The 26006-nt window shown below is 49.1% G+C and overlaps 4 protein-coding genes and 2 long non-coding RNA genes across 9 annotated transcripts in view; 1 reads left to right on the forward strand and 5 right to left on the reverse strand.

Annotated features, from left to right (window-relative positions):
* Positions 1-15: 15 nt before the first annotated feature.
* On the reverse strand, positions 16-1964 carry LOC130525952 (follistatin-A-like; the record flags this gene model as incomplete). The annotated part of the gene is made up of 3 exons (XM_057033268.1): positions 1677-1964; positions 421-618; positions 16-254 (listed from the first exon to the last, which is right to left on the reverse strand). Coding segments are annotated over exons 1-3 (528 nt in total), but the record flags the coding sequence as incomplete, so codon positions are not given.
* Positions 1965-4419: 2455 nt separating this feature from the next.
* The window catches only part of LOC130525366 (integrin alpha-2-like), a 33581-nt gene continuing 11994 nt past the window's right edge, over positions 4420-26006 (reverse strand). The window contains exons 29-30 of one of the 4 annotated variants that reach the window (XM_057032088.1): positions 8176-8292; positions 7780-8047 (exon numbers count right to left, since the gene is read on the reverse strand). In XM_057032088.1, the coding sequence (XP_056888068.1) occupies positions 7958-8047; positions 8176-8292 (207 nt within the window). In that variant the 3' untranslated portion in view covers positions 7780-7957. Of the gene's footprint in view, positions 4551-7779; positions 8048-8175; positions 8293-24383; positions 25843-26006 lie in introns of those variants that run through there. The other 3 variants (XM_057032087.1, XM_057032086.1, XM_057032085.1) reach the window with 3 other exon arrangements.
* On the forward strand, positions 7883-9110 carry LOC130525371 (uncharacterized). The gene is made up of 3 exons (XR_008950469.1): positions 7883-8023; positions 8183-8327; positions 8863-9110. It is a non-coding gene; the product is annotated as an uncharacterized LOC130525371 (long non-coding RNA).
* LOC130525370 (integrin alpha-2-like) lies at positions 8378-9445 on the reverse strand. Its single transcript, XM_057032092.1, has 5 exons — positions 9400-9445; positions 9038-9330; positions 8842-8952; positions 8647-8760; positions 8378-8539 (listed from the first exon to the last, which is right to left on the reverse strand). Exons 2-5 carry the CDS (start codon positions 9089-9091, stop codon positions 8393-8395), a joined length of 426 nt encoding a protein of 141 aa, XP_056888072.1. The 5' UTR covers positions 9092-9330; positions 9400-9445; the 3' UTR covers positions 8378-8392.
* LOC130525367 (integrin alpha-2-like) lies at positions 10095-18140 on the reverse strand. The gene is made up of 19 exons (XM_057032089.1): positions 18005-18140; positions 17180-17306; positions 14969-15078; positions 14758-14849; positions 14515-14629; positions 14292-14419; positions 14072-14220; positions 13828-13978; positions 13571-13736; positions 13398-13474; positions 12837-12975; positions 12255-12400; positions 12032-12175; positions 11746-11949; positions 11539-11669; positions 11298-11461; positions 10871-11022; positions 10659-10769; positions 10095-10415 (listed from the first exon to the last, which is right to left on the reverse strand). The coding sequence occupies exons 1-19, from the start codon at positions 18042-18044 to the stop codon at positions 10110-10112; spliced, it is 2652 nt and encodes an 883-aa protein (XP_056888069.1). The 5' UTR covers positions 18045-18140; the 3' UTR covers positions 10095-10109.
* Positions 24384-25793, reverse strand: LOC130525372 (uncharacterized). Its single transcript, XR_008950470.1, has 2 exons — positions 25671-25793; positions 24384-25324 (listed from the first exon to the last, which is right to left on the reverse strand). It is a non-coding gene; the product is annotated as an uncharacterized LOC130525372 (long non-coding RNA).

Consider the following 26006-nt stretch of genomic DNA (forward strand, 5'->3'; position numbering starts at 1 on the left):
TAACATTTGGCAAATGTACTCGCAATGTTTCTTACTCTTGCACTTTCCCTGGTACTGTACATCCAGGTCAGGGTGTCCTTTGCATTTAGCCTTTAGCAGCGCGCACTCGTCCTTGTAGGTCTTCCCGTCGGTGCCGCAGACGGGTCCCTTCCAAGTGATGTTGGAACAGTCTGGGGCGCAAACGCAGCGCGGCTTACTCCTCCTGTTCATCTTGCATCGCTTCCCGGGGCCGCAGTCAACATTGTCGCAGGTTTCTACGATTCAAAGGACTGCGTTATGTCATGCGAGGGGACATTTTCGCCTTCGCGCGTTCAAATAGCCAACTCTGACGCGCTACAACGGTGAACATCAAGCTCGGCCCATCACTGGGAAAGCGGAATGATTGTGCATTGTGAGAAAACAAAGGGGAAATGAGTGCACCTCCACCTTTGCAAGGTATGCAATTGGGAGCTCCGCCATTGAAGATCATCCATCTAAAGAGCGTGCTGTTGGGGACGTCCTCCTCGGTCCAGGAAGTCCCCAGTCTCCCGCTCCGACAGCACTCCTCCCTGCTCATCCCGGGCATGTAGAGCACCTGGCACCTTCCGTTCTTTCCCTGCTGCAACCAGCAGTTTCCAGCTGTAAACAGAGAAAACAGCTCGAATGTCGCATGTTGCCCGTCTGAAACCGCTGACCCAGACGCACAGGACTCACAGCCCGTATTATCCGAGACGCTCCCTCCCTCCCTTTCCGCCCTCCCAGCAGCGTTTTGTCTGATTTTTTTTCCTTTTCTTTTCTTTTTTTCTCTTCTTTTTCTTTTGCGAGACTTAACACTTGCCTAACTCACATGTGACTGACAGCCCAGAGGACAACCACAAAAGTCTGAATAATTTTCAGGGGTTAGCGTTACTCCTAAAGCCTGCATAAGAAAGTGGAGCGTCTAGACAGTGTGAAATGGCATCAATTCCCAAGCAGAAAAACAGGGATTTTCGGAAAACACACCGGCGCCGGACACCAATGAGCTCCAAACGATGTCCTGCTTGTTACCAAATCATTGTAAACTTCATTTTACGCATATTAGCTCCCAATGATATAGTTGATCCAGCCGACGTAGAGCGAACAGGGCATAAAGTGGCGATTAACTGAGGTGCTTCTCGAAAATAAGATCATTTTTTTAAATTCAGTAATGGCTCTGAAGTTATTGAGATGTTTGAAGCCTTTATTTACTACATCGGGGATGGCAAAGATCGCAAAACGTATAAAATACGTAGTCGGGAAAATCCTGCTGGATATTTATTCAAGTTATTAATATTAACATCCTTACTATTTTTCAGTTTAAACACAGATCGAATATGATCAGGTACTGAGAGGAGCTGAAACAGCCTCCGACAACAGCGTGGCGGCTTTACAGCGCGCCTGGCGAGAGCTGCAAAACTTGCCATGTAGACTCACTTTGAAGTGTCCCATATGGCACCTGTTTTATGGACGCTTTACGCACGCACCGTCGGATGCGTGCAGGGTTTTTCCCCCCAGCAGAAGAAAGAAACAGGAGAGAGGAATTTTGATGATGAAAAGTTTGCCAGTGGTTCTAAATGTGCCGCTCGGCACTGAGACGCCCTCTGAGTCTGACAGAAGCCGAAGTTTGGGTCAGGAAAGAAAAGGACAGAATAAGAGGAAGACTGATGCGGAGGGCTTACCTTGAACTTTTTGATGTTCCATGAGGTGACAAAGCCACATGAACAAGAGCAAAATGCCCGGGTGGAGGTGGTGTTTCAGCATCCCAAACATGATGGAGCGGCAAAGTGAAGTACGTATCTGACACAGGCAGCGCAAAAGTAATCTTCTTACGGTGGCAGTGTTGAATAAGTGTCAGTCTGAGAATGCAGCGTCTCTTTTTAAATCTATAAGGGGTCTGGGGTTGACTGTCTCTGGTGGGCGGGCTCCTCTTCTGTAGGGGTGGGGAGATTTTTTTTCTCCTTACCAAAGTTCTCTCAATCCTGATGGTTACAAGCAACTTTCTCTCGCCATAATAATAAAGGAATGTGGCAATTAAAAACAAGGCTTACAGGGCTTCATGTGTGATATAAAAACACAGTTGAATGGGAACAATAACAACAACTGTAATAATGATAACAATACCAATGTGAACGTGTATTTATATGTCAGTGTTTTATTACTGTATAATTAAACAAACGGCCCCGCAGCCAACATACCTTTCCGGACGTCTTTATTAATGTCTCTATTCCGTGGTAACTGATATTTTTTCCACCAACTGCAGACAAAAGTGTAAATCTTTTGATGAGAGTTTCCTCTTGGAATACATCCGAGCCCAGACAATAATAGAATTCATAGTAGCCCGCAGCCTGCCTGCTAATATTAGAACAGACAGTTGTTTGAGTTTCTCTCCCGGGTCAAGCTTTTAAATATAATCAAACCTTTTTGAGAGGCTTCAGACTGAGGAGCAGGGTGTTGCATTTCATTGAATGAAACGCACACACGTACATACACACTCTGGCGCGCACAGGTCCCTCGGAAGTCCTTGCGCGACCTCTTCAGCGGAACTCTGGTTACAGCTCTGAACTAAACGGACTGTGGGAATGCCCGCCGTTAAAGCACATATCAGGTGGTCCGTCATCTCAGAAAAAACAAGCTACCACGTATCCATGAGCCTGAAGCATTAGCTTTAAGTGGCAGTAATAGAATAAAACATTACGCACCTGGCGCGTCAGGCTGAGGGATCCGTTAGTTCAGCTGCAGCACGATGGTTTCCTGCCTTCTGATTGTAACAGTTAATCATCCATCTCCTCTGATTTGGACTGAAAAAGGTCATTATTTGTGACAACAGCTACTTCTGTCAACATTTTTTTTAAATGTCATTCAATACGTGTGTTTGTGAGACGGGCCTTTGGACGGCTGAGGGACTTTTCCCGAACATTTCTGGCCGCTAGATCAACTTTAAAGTGCTGGCCAGCGTCCCAAAGCCACCAGAAGAGGATCAGCAGATGAATGTGTCCCAGTCAGCTCACAGACAGACAGACAGACAGACAGATGATAGATAGAATAGCAGCAATAGTGGTTGAAGTCCTTTCAATTATTAAGTAACTCATGAATAATCTGGTGTGTATTCATACAATTAGTATTGTAATAGTGATGATGATGGTGGTCATGATGCATCAGTGTACTTCCTCAGCCCTGGGTACTGCGTCCTGCGTCCTCCCCCTGCCCCCCAATACCACCCACTGTGGAATTGTACAGTTTGATGGCACGGGGGAGGCGGGGGGTACAAAGGAATTCTTCAGTCTGTTGGTATTCCTCCTCTGGAGCAGCAGCCTGTCAGCGAAGCAGCTTCTCTGGTTGCTGAGGACGGTGTGCAGGATGTCTGACATTGTCCAGAGGAGCCAGCAGTTTGGTCCAAGTCCTCCTCTCTGCCACTGTCACCAAGGAGTCACGCTTCAGATCCACAGCAAAGCCATGACAGATGACCTTTATTATTATTGGAAATTGATATTTCCACTATCATCTATTAAAAACGGTCAGGGGGGGTTTAATGGATCCCACTTCTTGCGCCTTTTTCAAACATGCAAAGGAAAATGTCCAAACTTTCCTAATCAAACCCATTATGTGAAAAATTCATGACTCGACGCCCCCCTTCATGCCATCTCCTCGATCATTTGTCAAGTTAATGACAATCCTCTTTAAAGTCTTTTTTAAAAGCTACAGCAATTACAAGGACACCGCTGAGGATTACAGCCCAGATTTATGTAAAGCTGGTGAGCTGGGGAAAGAAAAGACCCGCAGTTTTCCTATGACATAATTTCAGATTCATGACGTTTGCAGCAATTTGCGAGCCATCATGCAAGGTCAGTAGTTTGGCCGTGGCTGACACTCATCTGCAGGCATTTCCTGCCGGGATGGGCTGACAAAGGTGTTTCTATATCCACTGATTTCATCCACGATTTCCACACAACTCCCAGTGCACATGGAATGTACCTGGATTCCAAAGGAGATTTCACAAGATTGCCGGAAAAAAAAAAAGAGTTGTGAAACAGGCCAATTTATCCGATTCTGCAATATCCCACTCCACAACAAGGAAATGAGCCCAAGCTAACAGAAATATGCTACTTATTACAGACAAGTAACATAGTTCAACTTGCCAGTTCCAGAAAAGTGAAAGCTGGAGAGTCTGCTGGGTGGTGTTGTTGGCTCAGGCGTAAGTAAAACAACCAGAAACATATTGCAAAAGAGTCCAGGGACAAAGAGGGGGAACTTGACAGTTACAAAAATGCGAGAGGAGATTTGAGGGAAAATATAAAACTGTCCCTGATGCCTGAAGAGAAGCGGTCCAAGTGGGGTTGCATGCAGTATCAAGTTATTTGACAGAGTTCCAGGAGGAACTGACAGGAGCCAACACAAGGCAAGACAGGACAAGAGAAGGAGACATTTTAGGATGAATGAGGAAATATGGTGTTTTAATTGGAGTAGGGATATATTGAGGTTGTTAAAAGAGCGGCGAGCAGGACAGCTGCATTATGCTGCCACTTAGTGGTGAGGTGGTGGTAATACACAAGAACCTGGCCTACAACAGCGTCAATAAAATAGCGACAGTAAAAAGGACAGTAAAATGACTGATTGAATGACTGACTGAATGATTATTTTAGAAACTTTATTTGTTTTTCATACTGCAGCAGTAAAGGGAAAATCTGCAGGTTTGGACCAACATCAGATTTAAATCAAATCACCCACAAACTTAATCAGCAGATCGTAGCCTCAGTTTTGAAAGAAAATTTAATTTGTTTTCAAAAACATTTGTACCTGACATGATCTACTATATGTGGTAAAAAAAAAAAAAAAAAATCTCCAAACTACACATTATACAATAAAAGTAGCAACTCCAGCAGAATCGTGTTGTCTCATAGCTTTTCATGTAAGACCCAAATGAAACACCATCATTTTATGTTACAGTATTTACAGAGAAGTCATAGTTCTCTAAGATAGGAATTATAATAGCAAAAGTTTAAAGTAAGAAAACCCTGAGAGCCAGAGTTGGCAGTCAATGTCTGACTGGATACAGTGTTCATGTCACAATATAAACCGTGAAGGTGTTACCAGTTCACCCTCGCAACAAGTGGCCTCTACAGCCTGGTGTCATTCAGGAATAAACAGTCTCCACATTTATTAATTCTGTGACGGGTGCAGTTAGGACCCAAATGCAGCACTCTGGAAAGCTGGACCGTAGTAATGCCTTTTATAAACAGGAACTCAGGCAGACAAGGAAACACAGGAAATAGTCCGCTCTTCAGGCTCCGGGCCCACACAAAGTCTATGGGTTGCAGGCTCGGGGAGTGGGACGAGCAGCAGCGAAGTCGGGGTCGGGCGGAGAAGTCAAAAACAGGTGAGCAGACAGGAACCACAGACGCTGAGGCAGAAGTCGTAGTCACGGGCAGAAAGCAGGCAGGTTGTCCGGGGAACAGGCAAGGCAGGCAGAACGAAGACAGGCAGGGTCGGTAACGGGTAATCCAGCAGGGAAACAACGCTGGAAAGTCTCGCATGAAAGCAGAAGAACAATCTGGCACTGAGTGAGTGTGAGGCTGGAGAATATATACACTGGTAGGTGAGCTGATTGATGAGTGAGGGCAGGTGTGTGATCAATGACTGAGAGCAGGTGTGGTGATCAGAGGGTGTGGTGTGAGCTGGGGAAAAGGGGCTGTGACAGAACCCCCCTCTCAAGGGACGGCCCCTGACGTCCCAAAAACAAAGTCCAAGCTGAGCCGGGTGGGTGGAGGGGGGCCTGGAGGAGGGCTAAAATTCTTCCGAGGCCTCCGTCTCAGCTTCCTCTTCGTCCTCGTCGCTGGAAGCCTCGGATGACAGGGAGGACAGAGTCTCTAAATTGGCACCCCCACCAGCATTGGGGATCTTGGGCTGGTCAGGGTGACAGTGATGGAACTCGCAGATGAGCTGCGCATCCAGGATGTGACGGGCTGGGACCCATGACCTCTCCTCTGGGCCGTATCCCTCCCAGTCTACGAGATACTGAAGACCCCTTCCACGGTGGCGGGAGCGCAGCAGGCGGCGAACTGTGAAGGCAGGACCCCCATCAATAATCCGTGGAGGTGGTGGCGGCTGAGAAGCAGGCATCAACGGACTCTCTCGAACCGGCTTGATCCTGGAGACATGGAAGGTTGGGTGGATCCGCATGGCACGGGGCAGCTTGAGCCTGACAGCCACAGGGTTGATGACCTTCTCGATAATAAACGGCCCGATGAACTTAGGAGCCAGCTTCTTGGACTCCACCCTCAAGGGAAGGTCTCGGGTCGAGAGCCATACCTTCTGCCCCACCAGGTAATTGGGAGCCCGGGAGCGACGGCGGTTGGCTGCCGTCGAGTAACGGTCAGCTGCTCGTAGGAGAGCAGCCCTGGCCTGGGTCCAGGTCCGGCGGCAACGGCGGATAAAAGCCTCGACGGACAGACAGGAAGCTTCCTTCTCCAGGGCTGGGAACAGCGGCGGCTGGAAGCCATAGGCGCACTTGTGTCGGTCATTGTGCTGCAGGGGGTGGTGTGGTGCACAATTGGTTACAGCTGGCACTGCTGGCAGGCGCACCTGTAGGCAATTTACATTGGGCTGCCGATTAAAGCAGGTTGCACCTGCCTGTCAGTGCCAGGGTGTTCTGTTCGTGTTGTGGTGCTGTTAGTCTTGTCAGTGTGTCTGGTGGTCTCGAGGCTGTCTGTTCGTCTCCCTTGTCGTGTGCTGCTGCTCTGCGTCTACTGGAGGGCCGCTCCTGCTGATCTGTCTCCTGGAGAGCCGCTCCAGCTTCGGGTTTCCTGGAGGGCCGCCCATGTTCCCTGCGCCCTGGAGGGCTGCTCCAGCTTCGTGTTTTCCTGGAGGGCCGCTCCTGCGTCGTGTCTCCTGGGGGGCCGCCCTGCGTCGTGTCTCCTGGGGGGGCAGCTCCAGATTCGTTTCTCCCTGTGCCCTCTGCAGCCCTGGAGGGCTGCCCCTGTTCCCTGCGCCCTGGAGCCGTCCCGCAGCCCTGGAGGGCCGTCCCGCAGCCCTGGAGGGTTGCCCTTGTGTCCCTCGTGTGCTCTGCAGCCCTGGAGGGCTGCCCTCGTGTGCTCAGTGTTCCTTGTGTGCTCCCTCCCCCCTGTTAATAAAGCTTGGTCGACCATTTTACCACCGTGTCCTGGCCTGCGTTCGGGTCCTGATCACCCCCCTCCGTGACAGAACATGTATGGCCAGATTGTACTGTGACGGGTGCAGTTTGGACCCAAATGCAGCACTCTGGAAAGCTGGACCGTAGTAATGCCTTTTATAAACAGGAACTCAGGCAGACAAGGAAACACAGGAAATAGTCCGTTCTTCAGGCTCCGGGCCCACACAAAGTCTATGGGTTGCAGGCTCGGGGAGTGGGACGAGCAGCAGCGAAGTCGGGCCGGGCGGAGAAGTCAAAAACAGGTGAGCAGACAGGAACCAGAGGCGCTGAGGCAGAAGTCGTAGTCACGGGCAGAAAGCAGGTAGGTTGTCCGGGGAACAGGCAAGGCAGGCAGAACGAAGACAGGCAGGGTCGGTAACGGGTAATCCAGCAGGGAAACAACGCTGGAAAGTCTCGCATGAAAGCAGAAGAACAATCTCCCCCTGAGTGAGTGTGAGGCTGGAGAATATATACACTGGTAGGTGAGCTGATTGATGAGTGAGGGCAGGTGTGTGATCAGTGACTGAGAGCAGGTGTGGTGATCAGAGGGTGTGGCGTGAGCAGGGCAGTGGAAAAGTACTGGGACAGGAGGGAACTGGGGAAAAGGGGCTGTGACAAATTCAGTGCATAGAGAAACTGTGAGCGGAGAGTCCATACCACCACAACAGCTTCCATTTCATCAAAGCACCCAACCTCCAGTGAGCGAGCGACAGGCCTTTTCTGCTTTGCAAGGACCAGGATCGATAACGGAACCAGTCCAGGAAGGAGGAAAAGCTGCAGTTTTCCCTCTCCGGCTCACAGAACTTCGTTGTCATGAGGTCGGCTCGGCTGGTCGTCGTCGGCCTCCTTCTGGAGCTGCTGGTACTTTCTCTTGAAAAAGCCAAACTGCAAAGGAGAATTCGCTGGTTATTATAAAAATTCATTTACGCAATTAGCTGCCTTTGGTTCGACTCTGATGTTTATCTGACTGTAACGAAATGTATCTGTGTACGTTGGTAAATATGACTTCTTACCTTCCAGAGCAGTCCAACAGACAGAGCCAACAGAACCAGTCCAGTAATGACGCTGCGAGCGATCACAGCCACAGGGATGTCGCCCTTTTCTCCAGGTTTACTGACTGCCAGCACCACCTGCGGAGCAGCAGAGGTCATTTACCGTCTCACCTGTACGTCTAACCGGTTCTGAGTGTGTTTAAACACAGATGAGTAGAACTTTTAAAAATGAGGTTGTTCAATATAATAAGTTTCTATACCACCAGGACCAAAACTGTGACATTAAAATGACCCTACTGGGAGGTTTGGGGTTGATGAGGAGCAGATCAGGGTTGGTGGTCTCCACACTGATGCTGGGGGTCAGTTCAGTGCTCTGATAGGTGGCCTGTCAAGCATCCCAGAGCACAGACAATGTGTCAGCGGCACCGAATCATGAACGGTGATGAATAAAAAACAACACCCAGCTGTAAGAGTCGCGCCAAGAGTGCTCACCGTGATGAACGTGCCGATCCAGATCCTCGTTTTAACCTTCACAAAGTAGTTGCTATTGACCTCAATGTCTTTGAGGATGCATTTGATGTACTTGCATTTCACACTCTTGCAGTCCTGGAAGATAAAACACTTTTTTACAGGGGGAAAAAACTGCATTTACACTCTAAGAACAAAGGAGATTAAAGGAAAACTGACCAGTTTGTCTGTCTGTCGTAGGTTCTCCGGAGAGAAGGTCTGTGTGTGGCTCTTTGTGCTGAGCTTCAGAGGGTCAACCAGGCTACTGGAGTCGCAGCTGACAGAACCTCCCTGTAGGGGAAGCCAAAGATCCTTCTTAGCTCCATTGGACAGAAAACCAACCTCCAGAACTGCTGACAGACTTAAAAACACTCACATCCGTGTCCAGTCTGGTCACGTACAGAAGCTCATTTCCACCCTTGGTGGTCATGGGCAGAGCGATGGCCAGGTACAGGAGGCTGACAGGGAAGGTCCCTCTTGAAACCTAAAAATGCCATTTTTGAAACATTTTTAAATTAAAAAGAAGTCTGATAATTTATGCTGACACAAAGTTTTGCCTGGCAAACCTTGACGGTAAAGTTAAACTCTGGGCCGATGTCGTCAAATGTTTTTATGGCCGTTTTTGGTGGAGGGGGAGAATCCACCACGTAGAAATTGATATTTGATTCCCTAAAAACAAGACTTAATGAGAAACTTTAACAATGTGTGATGAACTGAAACAATGAAAAGTGAAATCACCGGGAGAGAATAACGCCTGTGTCATAGACCAGCGGGATGGAAATGGCCACATTGTTGTCTGCGGGCTTTTCCTCTTTACCGTCGCTGTAGAGAAAGACAGGAAGGGACTTTTAACCTGGGATTTCGGGTTTATTGTATTAAAATGAAACTACGTTTACCTTTTCGCCTCAAATTTCACCTCAGCCTTGTTCTGCACTTGCTGCAGATTGTAATTTATCTGTAAAGACAGCAGACGACGTTGCAGATCACTTCGCAAACTCAATGAGCAACAATAATAAACGCTCCACTTCCCGTGCACCCACCTCTTGGTCGGTCCTTAATGCTGGATATCCCACGTGGCAGGTGACAGTCTGAGCTTGAGTCAAGCTGCACTTTACTCCGTCCGTCTGTAGATGCATAACTGGTGTTTAGAAGAGAGCAAATTCTAACACAGTCGAGTGCTTTAAAGCCGTCGTCCTGTTAAGGTCAGGCCCGTTGAGAGACGCTGGAGGATCCTCTTACTCACGGGGGAAACACGGACGAGTAGTAGAGGTTGCTGGAGAAGGTGGCCAACACCTGAGGGTTGTACGCACTCTCCTTTTTGTTCTTCACGACCACTTGGAAGGACAGTTCTGGGTTGTTGGCGCCGATGACGGCGGGCGAAGAGCTGCAACAACATGCGGACGTGGTAAAAAGCGATATGTATGTTTGACCCAATCATCTAATGAGCTCTAAAGCTCCTGCACAGGCTGAAGAACCCTCCTGAATGAATCCCAGCATTCAAGGCCGACTTCCAAAAGAGTTGATTTGGCACCTTTGGCGGCCTCTAGGTGGAGCCATTTCAGAGTCAATATAATTCCGACGTGCAGGTTACCCGTCAACAGCTTTAGCTCCATAAAATGTCCCCAGAACGAGGAGCAACACGGTGTGAATAACAATTTGTGAGGTTCACCTGGTGGCCTATTGTTGGAGCTCACGCTCAGCACCAGGTCGCTGGTGCACACGTCGTCTGAGCCGCAGTCTTTGGTGAAGGGGATCTGAAATAGCACAGGAGGCCGCGTCAGACCCGAGTTTCAGAGGCCAAAAAAACACAACACGCGGGTATCTGAGGCCTCGCGTGACTGAGGAAAAGTTCAAGTTTCAAAAGCCAGCAATCATCTGAGTCATCTCAAATAGTCACAAACAACAGACATGTCTTCTGCTCTCATTCCTGGAGATACACGTAAAAAAAAGAAACACAATGGGAGATGCAGAGACGGAGTCACTGCTCAGTTTCTTACAAAGAATTCCCAGGCGCTGACAGCGGAGCGATCCAGGACGGGGTTCACGTCTGTGTTCTGCTGCTCCACTTCCACCTTCAGGCTGAGGGAGTTCACAAAATCTGGAGTCTCCTAAAGAGGCCCAACGGGAGATCGTGAGGTGGTTTACAACATTCATGTAGAAATAAAATGTTCAGATGAGCGCAAAGCTTGATTATTTTAATATATCTCACCTGGACGTAGACATCAAAAGGCAGACACAGCTCTGTGGATGATATTTTTTTCTTTTCTGTGAGGAACCGCTCGTTGTTTTTGGTGAACAGTCCTCTTGACGTCACCCGTGAGGCCTGCAAGTCGGCGTCCAGAGTCAACGTGTAGGACAGATCTGTGACAAAAGCGTGACGCAGATGGGCACTGAAATCATCTACAAATTAGTTGACTAGACAAAGTTAGACTAGACATTTGCATCACAAGTAAAGCTAACAGCCAGCTAGCTTGGTTAGCAACTGCTGGTCTTGTCTGTCTTGGTTTTCATCAAAAACAGCAGTTTTATATCCTTCGTTGCAACTTCAGACAAAACTTTTTTGCCAAACACTTGGAAAGAACAATGTAATACAATTTGTCGTGCCGCTAACAGGAGGGGGTGAACAGTTCTTTTACCGACGGGCCCGACGGGATTGTTGGGCCTGAACGTGGCGCTGAAGCAGAGCCTGGTGGTAAAACAGGAATGCTTGCGTCCATTAATGTCACAGGGTTTGTCCAAGATGTTGATTGTATCGGGGTTGAATGAACCCGCAGCACTGATAGTTGCTACACCTCTGGACCTGAAAACAGCAGAGTAAAAATAGATGAGCCACGTGTATGACACGTTCTGCTTGCGCATCGTGATTGTCACACTCACCAGAGCTGCACCACTTTGCCGTAAGCACCAACAGAGATGTCAGGGAGACTATCGCCATTCAGATCCTTGAAGCTATCTAAAGACCTTCCAAAATACTGCAACTTTGGATCCAGGCTGGAGCCGAGGACTCTCTGGAAGGGAGTCGTATATCTCATGACTCGTGAGCATGAGACCAAACACAGGTGACCACAGCAAATCCTTCCATACCTGTGAGAACTCTTTATTCAACGTCCTTTTCTCCCCATTGTAGATGTAGATTACGCCCTTTTGGTTGTCCTCTAGTGGCGCTCCAACTACAACATCGCTGTACCCGTCCAGGTCCAGGTCAGGGATAGCGGAGATAGCCATCCCAAAACGAGCGTCCTCGGTCGGGGAGGGGCCGCTGAGGAATCCCTGCTCGTTCAATATGCCCTTCAGAAAGACGGTTAAATGCTAGAGAGCAGTACGGTCGGAGGGACAGAGGGCTTGGTTGACCAGCATTGCTGTCTGTTACCTTGGTGACGGAGAAGATGTAGACCCTGCCTTCTTCTTTCTTCATCTCACTCATGAACATCGGTGCCCCGACCAGCAGCAGGTCTGTCACGCCATCGCTGTCCACATCCAGAGAGCACAGGACGCTCCCGAAGTAGGACCCGATCTAAGAGAGCAACAAGCCCGGTTAGCTTTAACTTTTTATACCCTGAAATGATGAACAGCACGTTCTCTGATATGAGCACCTGTTTGCCTCTTTCCGAGTCGATGACCGTTGTTTGCTTCTGGGTGCTGACGGTGTAGACTATGACCTGGCCGGTGTGGTTGGAGCGTGGTGCACCGGCCACAAAATACTGCGTGCGACCATCATTCAAGCTGGTGACTGAATAACCTGGAAATCACCGACGATAAACGTGGTTTTAGCTGCTTTTCTGAACTCAAGAGTTTCCTAGTTTGATACAGAACCATGGAGGTAGCATCACATCCAGGAAAGTGCACGTAACCATCCTAGTTATGGGGGTTTGTGTTCATATAAACGGGCTCTGTGGTGGCTGAACTGTTCCCTGTTTGTTGGTTCGACTGTAATGATTGCTGTCTGCCGTCCTGCCTCAACACGCACGCCAACGTCACTGGCTGACACGGTCTGGGCATGTTCAAATACGTTTCAGATTAAACACGAGCTCTATTTCCCTCTAATTCTGCTGTGCATTTAGAATGGAATTAACAAAAGCAAGTTTAGTTTTGTTGCCTTTGCTCCAGGGTGACCTTTTGTTTTTCATATTAATTAAATCTAACTCTTTTATGAACTGAGCAGCTCAGTGTGTTACCCAGTAATGAGCTGTGACTTTTGTCTTGAAGCGTCTCCTCAAAGGCCGAGGAGGGCAGAATGTCCACGGTGGACCCTCTCTGGTGGACCACGGTCCCGCTCCAGGAGTAGGCTCCCACCGCTCCCAGCATCATCACATCCTGAACCAACAACAACAAAAAAGAAAACATTAACCAGCAGAGGGCCTGGAACGTCCCTGTTTTCAATGTGGAACAACAAAAACCAGCAGCTGCCTAAAACTGATAAAACTAGAGTCTGACCATTGTTAAAAATAGCTTCTGTCCGTGCAGCTGAGCGGCAGATAAGCGCAGCACATCGTCATACAGTGGCCACATGTGTCATTCTGACTGTTGCTCCTTCACATGGTGCCACTCACTCATCGACAGACTGGCTGCTTTCATTCACTTCACACATTCAACGCTCCGACTGCAACGCATTGGCCTCTGATTCATTCCAGACTTCCTCAAGCACGTTTGAAACGTGTCACGCAGCAGCGCCGTCCCCAGTGTGTGGGAGAGAGGATCCCGTGGGCCGCGGAAGCGAACGGGGCGGGACTCCGTACCTGTTGGCTGGAGTAGTGAGCGCTGAATCCCACCTGCGACATCTCCATTTTGAAGTTGTCTCCTCCCTTGCCTGTACCTGATGGGAACAGTGGCATGGGGACATGTCACGCCATGCTGCTGCTGATTCTAACGTCTCACCCCGACCTCTTTGGAAATCGGCAAAGAGTCGAACCTTCTATGTTGAAGATGCGATCTCCCAGAGTCCCGGCGATGTTGGACAGAGCCACCTCGTCTGACACGTCAAAGAAGTAATTCGCCGTGGGCTCGCTGGCGATGGATTTGATTTCTTTGATCAGGTTTTCCGTGTCGATGTTGTTTCTTGTGTAGTAACCCAGCACCTGGAAACGCCCCCAGACCGATCAGAAGACGTGAGCTCGCCTTCTGAGTGCACGCTCGTGTCTCAAACGCTGAGCGTGCATCGTCACTTACAGCTATGCCGAATCTGGTGATGCCTTTCTCGTTGCACTCGGCAATGACCGATTCCCTGAAACCGTTGTCGTGAGATTCCCCGTCGGTGACGACCACCATGACTTTGGCGGCCCCCGGGCGACTGCCGCTGCTCGGGTGGAAGCCCCGCTGACTGGCGGCAGCAAGCAGGCAGATGCGGGAATTAGTCAACGAATAAGAAAACAGAGACCAAACCAGGACCGAAGGAGTGAGGCAGCAAACCGACCTGGCGTACTGAATGGCTTGGAAGGTATTCGTGAGGTACCCGTACATTTGCGTGATCCTGGACGCCGCGCTCAGCATGTCTTCTTTATTCCTGAATTCGTTCAGTCTGAACTCAAACTTGGGATCGACGCCGTACTGGATGACGCTGACCTGGAGAGGAACGCAAAATAAAGGACCCAGAGATCGACCCCGGACATCTGGGACCCCCTTGCCGCTCTTACCTGGGTGGTCTGTGGCCCGATGTCAAGGGTGGGTATTAACTTCTGGATGAAGGCCGTCATCGGCTCCCAGGGGTAGATGCTGTTGGAGCCGTCCAGAACGATCACGATGTCCATGGGTCCGCCGCACTCTGGGAAAATCGAGACGTGAGAAGCGCTGGAGCTTTTTCTGCATTCTCCTGTAAGTCACGGGTCAGGAATATGAGGAATGGTTTCAGTCATTTACTCTGGACAGCAGGTGAGAACGCAGACTGAGGCTGAAAGAGGGGGGTCAGTCTTGCACATATCCCAGGGTAGAACTGCTGGCTGCCACACTGCTGCGCCCACAGAGGCCCACACATCTGTCACAGAGCAGAAGGGGACACCGGGTTGGTCAGTGCCTTAAAAAGGACCCAGGATGCTCGCAGCCAAGGTAGAAGAGCCGAGTGTGTCTTTGACTGCAGGTCACATGAGATGAATTCACACGTACCAGCAGGTCAGTGCCGTCAGGCTTCTGGGTGAGAGTCAAGCCCAGGGACATGTTGATGTTGATGTTTTTAACATCTGGAATACTGAGAGAGTCTGTAACAAAATCAAATTTAAAAAAAATCAAGACTGGCGTTCCCACAGGTTCAGGTGGTCAGTGTTTGCGTTTGTATAACAGAGAGGTCAAGGTCAAACACGAAAGCGCCACACCTCACCTTGGAGATTAAGCTTGTCGCAGCTATTCCTGGATTCAGAAAGGGGACACTTGTAAACGTCTCCCTTTCTGTTTCGGGTGTAACCGCTCCACGGAGCGCTGACCAGGAGCCTGTGGGAAACAGCATGTCATCCTCTCGGAAACAACGGCGGGGAGAGCGAGACGGGCTCGTGCAGAATCGGCAAGATGCCACAAACTCTATTTTACAGAGCTTGTTAGGTTTTAACAGGAAAGTGTTACAACATGCTGTGGTGTGATGTGGTGAATTTTCACACAGTTAAAATGGACTGAAATCCCAGCCCAGGCTGTAAAAACCCATATAAACAGGTCCAAAACATCATTTTGCTCGAACAATTCATGCTCAATTACTAAAAATACACTTCTTATAGCTGCATAAGTGGCAAACACACAATGCCAAAGCTTTGTTCCCTTGTATAGTGCCCTGCTGTCTGCCATACACTGGTCAGTGACATGGGAATTTACCGCATTAATCACTTCATATCCCTCATTTACACAAGCAGGATACTCCTCCAGACAGTGAGTGTGGTAGACTCAACAACACATCACCGATGAGAAGTTACTCGTCACCTAGCTGTTACAGATAAGTAGGGCCCTCAGTGCCATTTGAATATGAGCTCTACTACAAACATGACAAGCCTTTTACAACACTCTCCTTCTGACACTAACGGTGAACAGGTACGCCAGCGTCGCCAACCTCTGGGTTTCAGAACGCTGGTGCTCTGACAGCCAGTCGCACCGTCGGTATGCTAACATGTCAGCATTTCGGGGCAAACCACCGATGTCGTCCTCCCGTGGGGAAAAGTTAGGGGATTTTTAAAGCATCCCTTCACTTCGCAGGATCAGAGGAGGCGGCCTGAGCGTCTGAATGAAAAGCAGACACCGTCGTCTCCACAGCGGCGTCATCAAGGGTGGAAAACAAGGCCGGGTTCGGACGTGGAAGAGCGTTTAAATACAGGCATTACGGCTCAGAACACAGTCTTTCTGTTCCCTTCTGCTGAACCTGCTTTTGGAGGCCTGGTTACAGGCCGGTGAGGCCCTGAACGCTGCTGATAAGATGACGCAACATCCAGTTTCGACAGTCCTTGCTGGAGACTTCCGAGGAAAAATAAGCCTGTGGAACTTCCCAAAAAAGTTCTTATGTCATTCTTAAACTGGTGGAGGTTCTGCTAAAAATCTGGCCTGTAAGAGATTTAATAATCTGGCATCAGCAACGAAAAGTAAAGACTTGAATGCTGATACATGATCGTACTGGCACATTAATCACCTTGGTTTAAACATAAACCACGATGATGAGTTATTTATGCAAATATTGCTGCCCGTCCGCCTCCATGGGCCCTAGATTGCTGCTCTCCTATGTTTCAACAGTGGGCCAGAAAAGACGAACAGACTTAAAACTTAACTTTGACTTCTGTCATTACAATAAAAACACTCATTCCAAGTCACCGCCGACCCTCGGCGCCACGCTTCGCGGCCTAATTTGCAGAATTCCACATCGTGCCTTTGAAGAGAATTATTTTATCTTGTTAGCATCTTTTATCTTATTAGCATGCATTATACTATATGTTTTTGTTTTATGTTACAGTTAGTTTAGAAGTTAGGAATACTATATACTCTTTAGTAGGAATACACATAAGCAAGTCAGTTGACCCTTCTTTGACATGAATACTGCTTAGACAGTTGGAGCCAGGCAGACAGGAAATGGTAGACCCTCATCGTAAAATATGACAGCATAATTTACTGGTGATTGATAAGTTCCTGGACAGGAATAAGACCTCTGACCTGGCCATCTGAGGAGACAATGGAGAAGGACTGCACAAACACCAAATGAGGCAGGAAGAAGAAGATGAAGTCACCCAAGAAGAAGGACTGGATTGGACTGAATTAGCATCAATAATTACATATGTCTTTCTATATAAACTGGGCCAAGGGATAGTTAGGTTGTCAGACTTCATGCCCTGACAATTGACTTGTTGTTGCTAGGGTTATGAACTGGCCCGGAGCTCTGTAATATTTGTATCTTGAATTGATTCTGTTTGCTAAATACATTTTGAAATTGACATTTGTTTACTTGAAGTCTTCATTTAAAGAACACGCGGATTGGCAGTGACACACGAGAGGTATTGCAATCCAACACCTTCCAGCTGACAGTGACACGGAGGAAATCACTCCAGCGTCATCAGTCGTTTCATACCATTTGCCTTCGTGGTTTGTTGCTTGTTGGACTTGGTAGCCGAACTCTTCTGCAGCTGGGCCAGTGAAAATCTTGGCACCTGCAGTGCCGACGTTGAAGGAGTGCGAGCGCCAGATACTGTCAGCCACTGGAGGAGAAGAACGAGGATGCACGATCACATATCTGACATGAATATCCCCCTTCAACGCGCGTGTGTGTCTTTGTCTTCTGCAGCTAATCTATCCTGTCCCATCAGTTTATGTTTGTTTACTTATATGGCACCATCCTGCTGATCTTCTCTCTGAATGAAGGGTGCGTAGGACGCAGCTGAAACATGAAGGTTTAAAAGGAGACATCAGGTTGAGTCACGATTGTAGGGGAAAACCAACAATCAGAAGAGATAACTAAAGTCTTCAGCGCCGCTTTAATAATCATTGCTTATCCCAGAAGTCAAAAACGGACAAAAAAAGAGTGAGACCTTCTCTGCGCTCTCTGCACGAACATCGCGCTTCGTTTTAGGAATGTTCGCCGCACTCGAACACTCGGTTGAAAGTTTGCGCAAGTTTTAAAGTGACATTCTGCGACTCCGAGGTGACTCCGGTGTCTTTTAATCCACGTCGTGCTGAGGACAGACGAGGACAGGATGCAGAGAGAATTCCTTCAAAGCAAAACGATTCCTTTATAAAATAGCCTCCAAACACGACCGCGACGTGCGGTAAATTTCACAAGAGACGCTTCAAACCTAAAGTCTGATCATAAGGTCTGATCCGGTAATCGGTCTAAATCTCCCGATCGTGGAGAGAAGCGCGACGGTCTCTGTGCCTAACAAATGGGTCCGGTACTCACCGATGGCTATCAGAAAAAAGATCTGCCCCCGTAGATCCATGGTGGAGGTTAGTCCATCTGTGCTGAAATGAAGGCGCTGCACTTGTCAAGTGGAGCCTCCGCCGCCGCACTGTTAGTGGCAGTGTGTGGGGTGAGGGGGTCACACCTTACAGTGGTGAAGTCATGTTGGCTACTTCTGTGTGAATGTGAGAATGAGGACTAAAAACACATTCTATTCTAAAATGTGAACCTGTGAAATTCCACTGTCAACTAGACAGATGCACCGCAATGAATTCACCACCCAAGTATTTTCAACCACTGGTGCCACACTGACAGTGTATGCGCCCAAGCAGAAGAAGACTGTATATGTTCTCAGCAGCATGCACAGCATGATTCAGACACAGGATACCACCAAAAAGAAGCCAAACACCATCACACACTACAACACGACAAAGTGCGGCGTCGATGTCATGGACCAGATGGTGCGAGAGTACACTGTCCGCGCAGGAACACGGCGCTGGCCAGTAGCAGTGTTCTATAACATGATAGATATGGCAGCACTGAATGCACACGTGCTCTATCAGTTATGCACCGGGAGGCAGGAGAGACGGGTGGATTTCCTGCTGGAGCTTGCAAGAGAGTTGGCTCAAACCCACGTGGGTATGAAAAAGGCCCAAAAGGAACAATTATTTCGACAACAACCCTCCACACCACAACTAGGAAAAACAGCCAAGTGTCAGGCTAAAATTAAATGTAAGAACAATCATGCAACTGTGCGCTGTGTTGACTGCTACCGATATACATGTGGGAAATGCCGAAAGGAACAATGTTTTTTTTTGTTTGTTTGTTTTTTACTATTTTTAGCACAAAAATAACAATTATTTCTGCAACAACCCTCCACACCAAAACTGGGGAAAAGTTGCTTTTTCATTCTTTGTAAATATGTTGTTTTTTTTAACAATAAATGTCAGTGTGTCAATCCCTTCCTTCCTGTTGATCCTTTCCACTGCATACAGCTCATAGTCCAGTTTAAGTCTTTATGGCTATGTTCACTGAGGTATTTATCCATCTCACAACTAAAGCTTGCTCTCAAAAGAACCTCCTGAGCTGTAAGGTATGTCCCCTCCCCCACACAGGTTCAAGTGGCTCCGGCTGTGTGCCACTAACAGCCACATTTCCATAACAAAATGAGTGTCCACAGGGGGGACTTGGGGCCATTTGGCCCTCTTGTGGGTTTTCTAGGTAAAAACGCCAAATGGCCCCTCTCTGGGACTTCTAGTGTTAATTCGATTATTTACAGCCCAGCGATTCATGGTGTAGAGCAAAGCTGAGGAGATTTACAGGTCAGAAGGTCTAAACTGAAGAACAAATACTGTTACCGGAGAGTACAGAGATTGTAATTGTTACTGTGGAAGGAACGTGGACATTGACAGCTGTTTACTGACAGATAATTACATCCACTAAAGCCTATTTTTCATGAGCCGCTCAGTCACAGCAGCGATTCTGTCATTTAAGGGAGTCACGGCAAGTTTTGTGGGGTTTTGTTGCTGTTTTTCTTCTCTTTGTTCATGCTGCTGTGACTGAGTCACTTGTGAAGGAAGTCTGACGTCACTTTGATTTCATAGATTTACAACAGAAAGGCTGCTTTGTGAACAGAGGTTGTGGAATCCCAGTGATGAAACTCTTTTCTTCTCCTATTATGGGTTCCTGGCCCATCGAGACGGGATGAACGTCACGAACACCAAGACCACGCTCAGAATGTGCAGTCTCACTCTCTGCACAGGAAGTCATAAGCCTTGCTCAAGAGCACTTCACTAATGGCAACAGAGAATTTCCCCATTGTTTTACGCATTTTTGAAGGCATTAGTCCATCATCAGCGCTGTGACTGATTCAAGCCTTCTTTGTGCTTCCTGTGATGCATCAGTTCTCCTCAGCGGTGAAGGCCACAGAGCAATTCCTGGGAAATCTCACTCACTGGAGTCTGAAAACTGGAGTCTGTCTTGGCCGCTCTGCTACAATCTGAGGAAGGATCTGATGAAGATGTCTTCCTGTTGACCAAAAAGAAGGATTCTGACTCATCTGAGGCCGCGCCGAGATATTTATGAACACAGAGCTTCCAGATATGTTTTACTGTATTTCTGGGGCCTATTTGGTTCCTTCATTGGGTCTAATTGGGGTTGTTCGAAAGCTACACTCAGCAACTCGGTGCGTTTTTCTTTAGAATCTGTCTGCTGGATATTTTAGTTTTGAGGTTTTAGTTCTGACCTTTGGCCGCTGTACTGTTAGTCAATGGGGCCGATCCAAGGATCTGACCACCTCCCTCGCTCCCGCCACGTCTCCCAGGAGGTGAAACGCAGGATTGATTATATGACACGGGAGCATCAAGCCATAGTATTTTTGGATGTAATCAACTGGCAGAAAAAGGGGGGGGGGAGTTGTTCCTTCCCCTCGTGCTCCCACTCCAGAACCCCCTCTGTCTCCAACAGCCCCCCATCCCGTCCTTCCATCTGTGCCAGATGTTTATGTAGAGACAAACAACGAGCGTGAAAACATTTTATGTGGTCAGGCTCTTCGCCGCCCCGGCTCCAAAGGCAAGGGGCAAAGAGGGGGGAATCTGGTGGAGCAAACCCAGATTCTGGACCCGTGGATAATCTCCAGGCCGGTTTCCCAGCCTGAAACTCCCACAGTTCCCATCTCCATTTGCCCCTCCCTGGGCTACCACCTTATCGTGGTGGAGGGGTTTGCGTGTCCCAATGATCCCAGGAGCTCCATTGTCTGGGGCTTTATGCCCCTGGTAGGGCCACCCATGGCAAACAGGTCCTAGGGGAGGGATCAGACGAAGCGTAGCCCAGACCTCCCTATGATGAAGAACAGCATTGGTCCTACGTTTCCCTTGCCCGGATGCGGGTCACCGGGGCCCCCTCCTGGAGCCAGGCCTGGGGGTGGGCACGTTGGCGAGCGCCTGGTGGCTGGAACTCTGCCCATGGAGTCCGGCCGGCTACAGCCCGAAGAGGCAACATGGGACCCCCTTCCCATGGGCTCACCACCTGTAGGAGGGGCCAAGGGGTCGGGTGCATTGTGTTTTGGGTAGCGGCCGGAGGCAGGGACCTTGGCGGTCTGATCCCGGGCTGCATAAACTGGCTCCAGGGACATGGAATGTCACCTCTCTGGTGGGAAAGGAGCCTGAGTTGGTGCGCGAGGTTGAGAAGTTCCGACTAGATATAGTTGGCCTCACCTCGACACACAGCAAGGGCTCTGGAACCAGTCTTCTCGAGAGGGGTTGGACTCTCTACCACTCTGGAGTTGCCGATGGTGAGAGGCGACGGGCAGGGGTGGCAATTCTCGTTGCTCCCCAGCTCAGTGCCTGTATATTGGAGTTTACCCCGGTGGATGAGAGGGTAGCCTCCCTTCGCCTTCGGGTGGGGGGACGGATCCTGACTGTTGTTTGTGCCTATGGTCCAAACAGCAGTTCAGCGTATCCACCCTTTTTGGAGTCCTTAGAGGGAGTGCTGGAGAGTGCTCCTTCTGGGGGCTCCCTCGTCCTCCTGGGTGACTTCAATGCTCATGTTGGCAATGACAGTGTGACCTGGAGAGGGGTGATTGGGAAGAACGGCCCCCCTGATCTGAACCCGAGTGGCGTTTTGTTACTGGACTTCTGTGCTCGTCTCAGATTGTCCATAACAAACACCTTGTTCAGACAAGGTGTCCACATGTGCACTTGGCACCAGGACGCCTTAGGCCGCAGATCGATGATCGACTTTGTGGTTGTGTCATCGGATTTGCGGCCGCATGTTCTGGACACTCGGGTGAAGAGAGGGGCGGAGCTGTCAACTGATCACCACCTGGTGATGAGTTGGCTCCATGGTGGGGGAGGATGCCGGACAGACCTGGCAGGCCCAAACATGTTGTGAGGGTCTGCTGGGAACGCCTGGCAGAGTCCCCTGTCAGAAGGAGCTTCAACTCACGCCTCCGGGAGAGCTTTGACCATGTCCCGGGGAGGCGGGGGACATTGAGTCCGAGTGGACCATGTTCCGTGCCTCCATTGTTGAGGCAGCTGACCGGTGCTGTGGCCGCAAGGTGGTTGGTGCCTGTCGTGGTGGCAATGCCTGAACCCACTGGTGGACACCAGCAGTGAGGGATGCCGTCAAGCTGAAGAAGGAGTCGTATCGGGCCTTACTGGCCTGTGGGATTCCTGAGGCAGCAGATGGGTACCGGCGTGCCAAGCGGAGTGCAGCTACGGCCGTTGCCGAGGCAAAGACCCGGGCGTGGGAAGAGTTCGGTGAGGCCATGGAGAACGACTTTCGGACGGCCTCGAAAAGGTTCTGGACCACCATCCGGCGTCTGAGGAAGGGGAAGCAGTGCACTGTCAACACTGTGTATAGTGGTGATGGTGTGCTGCTGACCTCAACTCGGGATGTTGTGGATCGGTGGAAGGAATACTTCGAGGACCTCCTCAATCCCACCAACACGCCTTCCAGTGAGGAAGCAGGGCCTGGGGACCTGGACTCCTCGGTGGCAAGGCCCCGGGGGTGGATGAGATCCGCCCGGAGTTCCTTAAGGCTCTGGATGTTGTAGGGCTGTCATGGTTGACTCGACTCTGCAACATCGCGTGGACATCGGGGCAGTGCCGCTGGATTGGCAGACCGGGGTGGTAGTCACTCTTTTTAAGAAGGGGGACCGGAGGGTGTGTTCCAACTATAGGGGGATCACACTCCTCAGCCTCCCTGGTAAGGTCTGATTCAGGAGGAGCAATGTGGTTTTCGTCCTGGGCGTGGAACAGTGGACCAGCTGTACACCCTCAGCAGGGTCTTCGAGGGTGCATGGGAGTTTGCCCAACCAGTCCACATGTGTTTTGTGGACTTGGAGAAGGCATTCGACCGTGTCCCTCGGGGGGTCCTGTGGGGGGTCTCCGAGAGTATGGGGTGTCGGGCCCGCTGATACGGGCTGTCCACTCCCTGTATGGATCCGGTTTGGTGACCTCAGGATCGGGTCTCTGCTTTTTGCGGATGATGTGGTCCTGTTGGCGTCATCGGCCCGTGACCTCCAACTATCACTGGATCGGTTCGCCGCCGCATGTGAAGCGGCTGGGATGAAAATCAGCACCTCCAAATCCGAGGCCATGGTTCTCAACCGGAAAAAGGTGGAGTGCCTTCTCCGGGTCAAGGAGGAGATCCTGCCCCAAGTGGAGGAGTTCAAGTACCTCGGGGTCTTGTTCACGAGTGAGGGAAGAATGGAGCAGGAGGTCGACAGGTGGATCGGTGCGGCATCCGCAGTAATGCGGACTCTGCACCGGTCCGTAGTGGTGAAGAGAGAGCTGAGCCGAAAGGCGAAGCTCTCGATTTACCGGTCGATCTTCGTTCCTCCCCTCACCTATGGTCATGAGCTTTGGGTAATGACCGAAAGAACAAGATCACGGGTACAAGCGGCTGAAATGAGCTTCCTCCGTAGGGTGGCTGGGCTCTCCCTTAGAGATAGGGTGAGAAGCTCTGGCATCCGGGAGGAGCTCGGAGTAGAGTCGCTGCTCCTCCGCGTTGAGAGGAGCCAGATGAGGTGGCTTGGGCATCTAGTTAGGATGCCCCCTGGACGCCTCCCTGGAGAGGTGTTCAGGGCATGTCCCTCCGGTAGGAGACCCCCGGGAAGACCCAGGACACGTTGGAGAGACTATGTCTCTCGACTGGCCTCGGAACACCTGGGGATCCCTCCGGATGAGCTGGAAGAAGCAGCTGGGGAGAGGGAAGTCTGGGCTTCTCTCCTTAGGCTGCTGCCCCCGTGACCCGACCCGGATAAGCGGTAGAGAATGGATGGATGGATGGATGGATTTGCCAAAGACCCAGGTAGAGGTCGACCTGTCTTCACAGGCACATTGCTGCCATCATTTGTCTTGTCAGTTAAAACTGTTTTGTTTTTTTTCCCATTTGCAAGAACTTATGATTACTTTATCTATGGCAGCATTTTACAAATTCGGGTTCAGAGCTCTATCTGATCACCCAAACTCTACAACGATGTGTCGCTTCCTTTTCACTTGCAACCACAACTTCCTTTTCCTTAGAAAAATGAGCAGAAACTCGTTTCAACAGAGCCTCGTTTGCTTTATGAGAATTGTTTGGCTCAGATAAATGCATAAGAAAGCAGGAAGCATCAATAAATGAAACACTTATAAATATCTGCATAATTTGTTGTAGACTAGATTAAAATACTCATTTTCATTGCACATCTACACAAAAGTAATTTTTCTGCAAAGGTAGATTATTATTTTTATGCAATTAAAGTATAATTTCCAGTTACTGCTGATGTTTGAATATTGCTGATTCCTTTAATAGAGAAAGAGTTTGATTTCTGTTGTCATGTGTGGCTGTGAGAACATTTTCACTGATCCTCAATCAACTCAAGGAACAAATATTTAACTAAGAAGGATTTATTGCAGGCAAATAATACCATAAATAATATTTACAAACTATAAAACAACATTCTGTTCTTGTGGGGTTCAATGCTGGTGATGTCATCTATCATTTGAGACATCATTAGATGCTTAGAAAGCTAAATCCAGAAACTTAAATGTTGGCCTACGCTCTAATATTTCTTCCAAATTATTTAAAGATTAAATGTCTAAAATGTTTAGGTTTAATTACAGGAAAATAAGGGTTTAAAAATAAGCCATAATACTGAATGTGAATTCAGACAATGTGCAGTAAGTGTTCCAGCAACGTCCACAGGCTCTAAATAATGAGTTGGGTTTGACGGCCCGCAGCGTCTCTCTGTGGCATTAGCACAGAAGCTCTCACGCTTGAGGTCAATTTAACTTTTCTAAACCAACACCAAATTTCCACTTCGAAATGTGCTCTGAGGTTTTCTCACGGCTTCAGCAGCGTTTCAGGACAAATGGTGGTCTACGTGTTGATTTGGGTCATTTTTTTTGTGCCTCCACTGTGAGTGGGAGGAATATTTGATGAATTTGCTGTTGTAAGCAACTGCTCCGCGTCATCTTTAACAAAGTTAACTTGCCAAATTGCCCTGACGTGATAAAGGGAGGGTGACAACGGACTGAACCTGTGGTCCAGCTCAAGCGCTCCAGGTGGAAATTTGTGAGGGGGAAAAAATCCTCATGAAATAAGAAAGGAAGGAAAAAACAATCACTGCACTCGTTCAGAGAAAACAACAGTAGAACCCACCAACAAACACCCGTGTCTTCAAGGAGGAAAGCCATTCTTGATGTTGCAATAAAGGCCAACTTACAAACGTCAGAGGGGGCAACGATGCAGAAATGTTGTGATTTAAATGCTTGCTTTTGGTAGAACGAACTGTTCTCAAACCCTTCGTCCTTCAACGATCCATCAGAGGACCTGGGGAAACACGGGCACCCATAGAGCCTCGCAGGTTCTAATGGTTGGGTGGTTGTTGTCGTTGAATGTTTTCTATATGTTGTTTTATGTTACAATGATGGTATGGTGAATTGTATAATGTCATTTAAGTAACAGATTATAATTATGTATTAATTACATTGTACTTCCCCACTAATATTTAACTCATCATTGCGTTATGTCATGCGAGGGGACATTTTCGCCTTCGCGCGTTCAAATAGCCAACTCTGACGCGCTACAACGGTGAACATCAAGCTCGGCCCATCACTGGGAAAGCGAAATGATTGTGCATTGTGAGAAAACAAAGGGGAAATGAGTGTACCTCCACCTTTGCAAGGTATGCAATTGGGAGCTCCGCCATTGAAGATCATCCATCTAAAGAGCGTGCTGTTGGGGACGTCCTCCTCGGTCCAGGAAGTCCCCAGTCTCCCGCTCCGACAGCACTCCTCCCTGCTCATCCCGGGCATGTAGAGCACCTGGCACCTTCCGTTCTTTCCCTGCTGCAACAGAGAAAACAGCTCGAATGTCGCATGTTGCCCGTCTGAAACCGCTGACCCAGACGCACAGGACTCACAGCCCGTATTATCCGAGACGCTCCCTCCCTCCCTTTCCGCCCTCCCAGCAGCGTTTTGTCTGATTTTTTTCCTTTTCTTTTCTTTTTTTT

The sequence above is a fragment of the Takifugu flavidus genome, chromosome 5, assembly GCF_003711565.1.
Source record: "Takifugu flavidus isolate HTHZ2018 chromosome 5, ASM371156v2, whole genome shotgun sequence".
Taxonomy (NCBI): Eukaryota; Metazoa; Chordata; class Actinopteri; order Tetraodontiformes; family Tetraodontidae; genus Takifugu; species Takifugu flavidus.

Excerpts from the sequence above, each read along its gene's own strand:
- LOC130525367 (XM_057032089.1), bottom strand. The coding sequence starts at position 18,044 with ATGGATCTACGGGGGCAGATCTTTTTTCTGATAGCCATCG. Across the intron at positions 14,420-14,514 it reads GTTCTCACCTGCTGTCCAGA|AGTGCGGCGGACCCATGGAC; the intron begins GTAAATGACTGA and ends CGATTTTCCCAG. Across the intron at positions 13,979-14,071 it reads CAAGCCATTCAGTACGCCAG|TCAGCGGGGCTTCCACCCGA; the intron begins GTCGGTTTGCTG and ends TGCTGCCGCCAG.
- LOC130525370 (XM_057032092.1), bottom strand. The coding sequence starts at position 9,091 with ATGACCACCAAGGGTGGAAATGAGCTTCTGTACGTGACCAGACTGGAC. Across the intron at positions 8,953-9,037 it reads TGACCAGACTGGACACGGAT|GGAGGTTCTGTCAGCTGCGA; the intron begins GTGAGTGTTTTT and ends CTTCCCCTACAG. Across the intron at positions 8,540-8,646 it reads GGATCGGCACGTTCATCACG|GCCACCTATCAGAGCACTGA; the intron begins GTGAGCACTCTT and ends GATGCTTGACAG.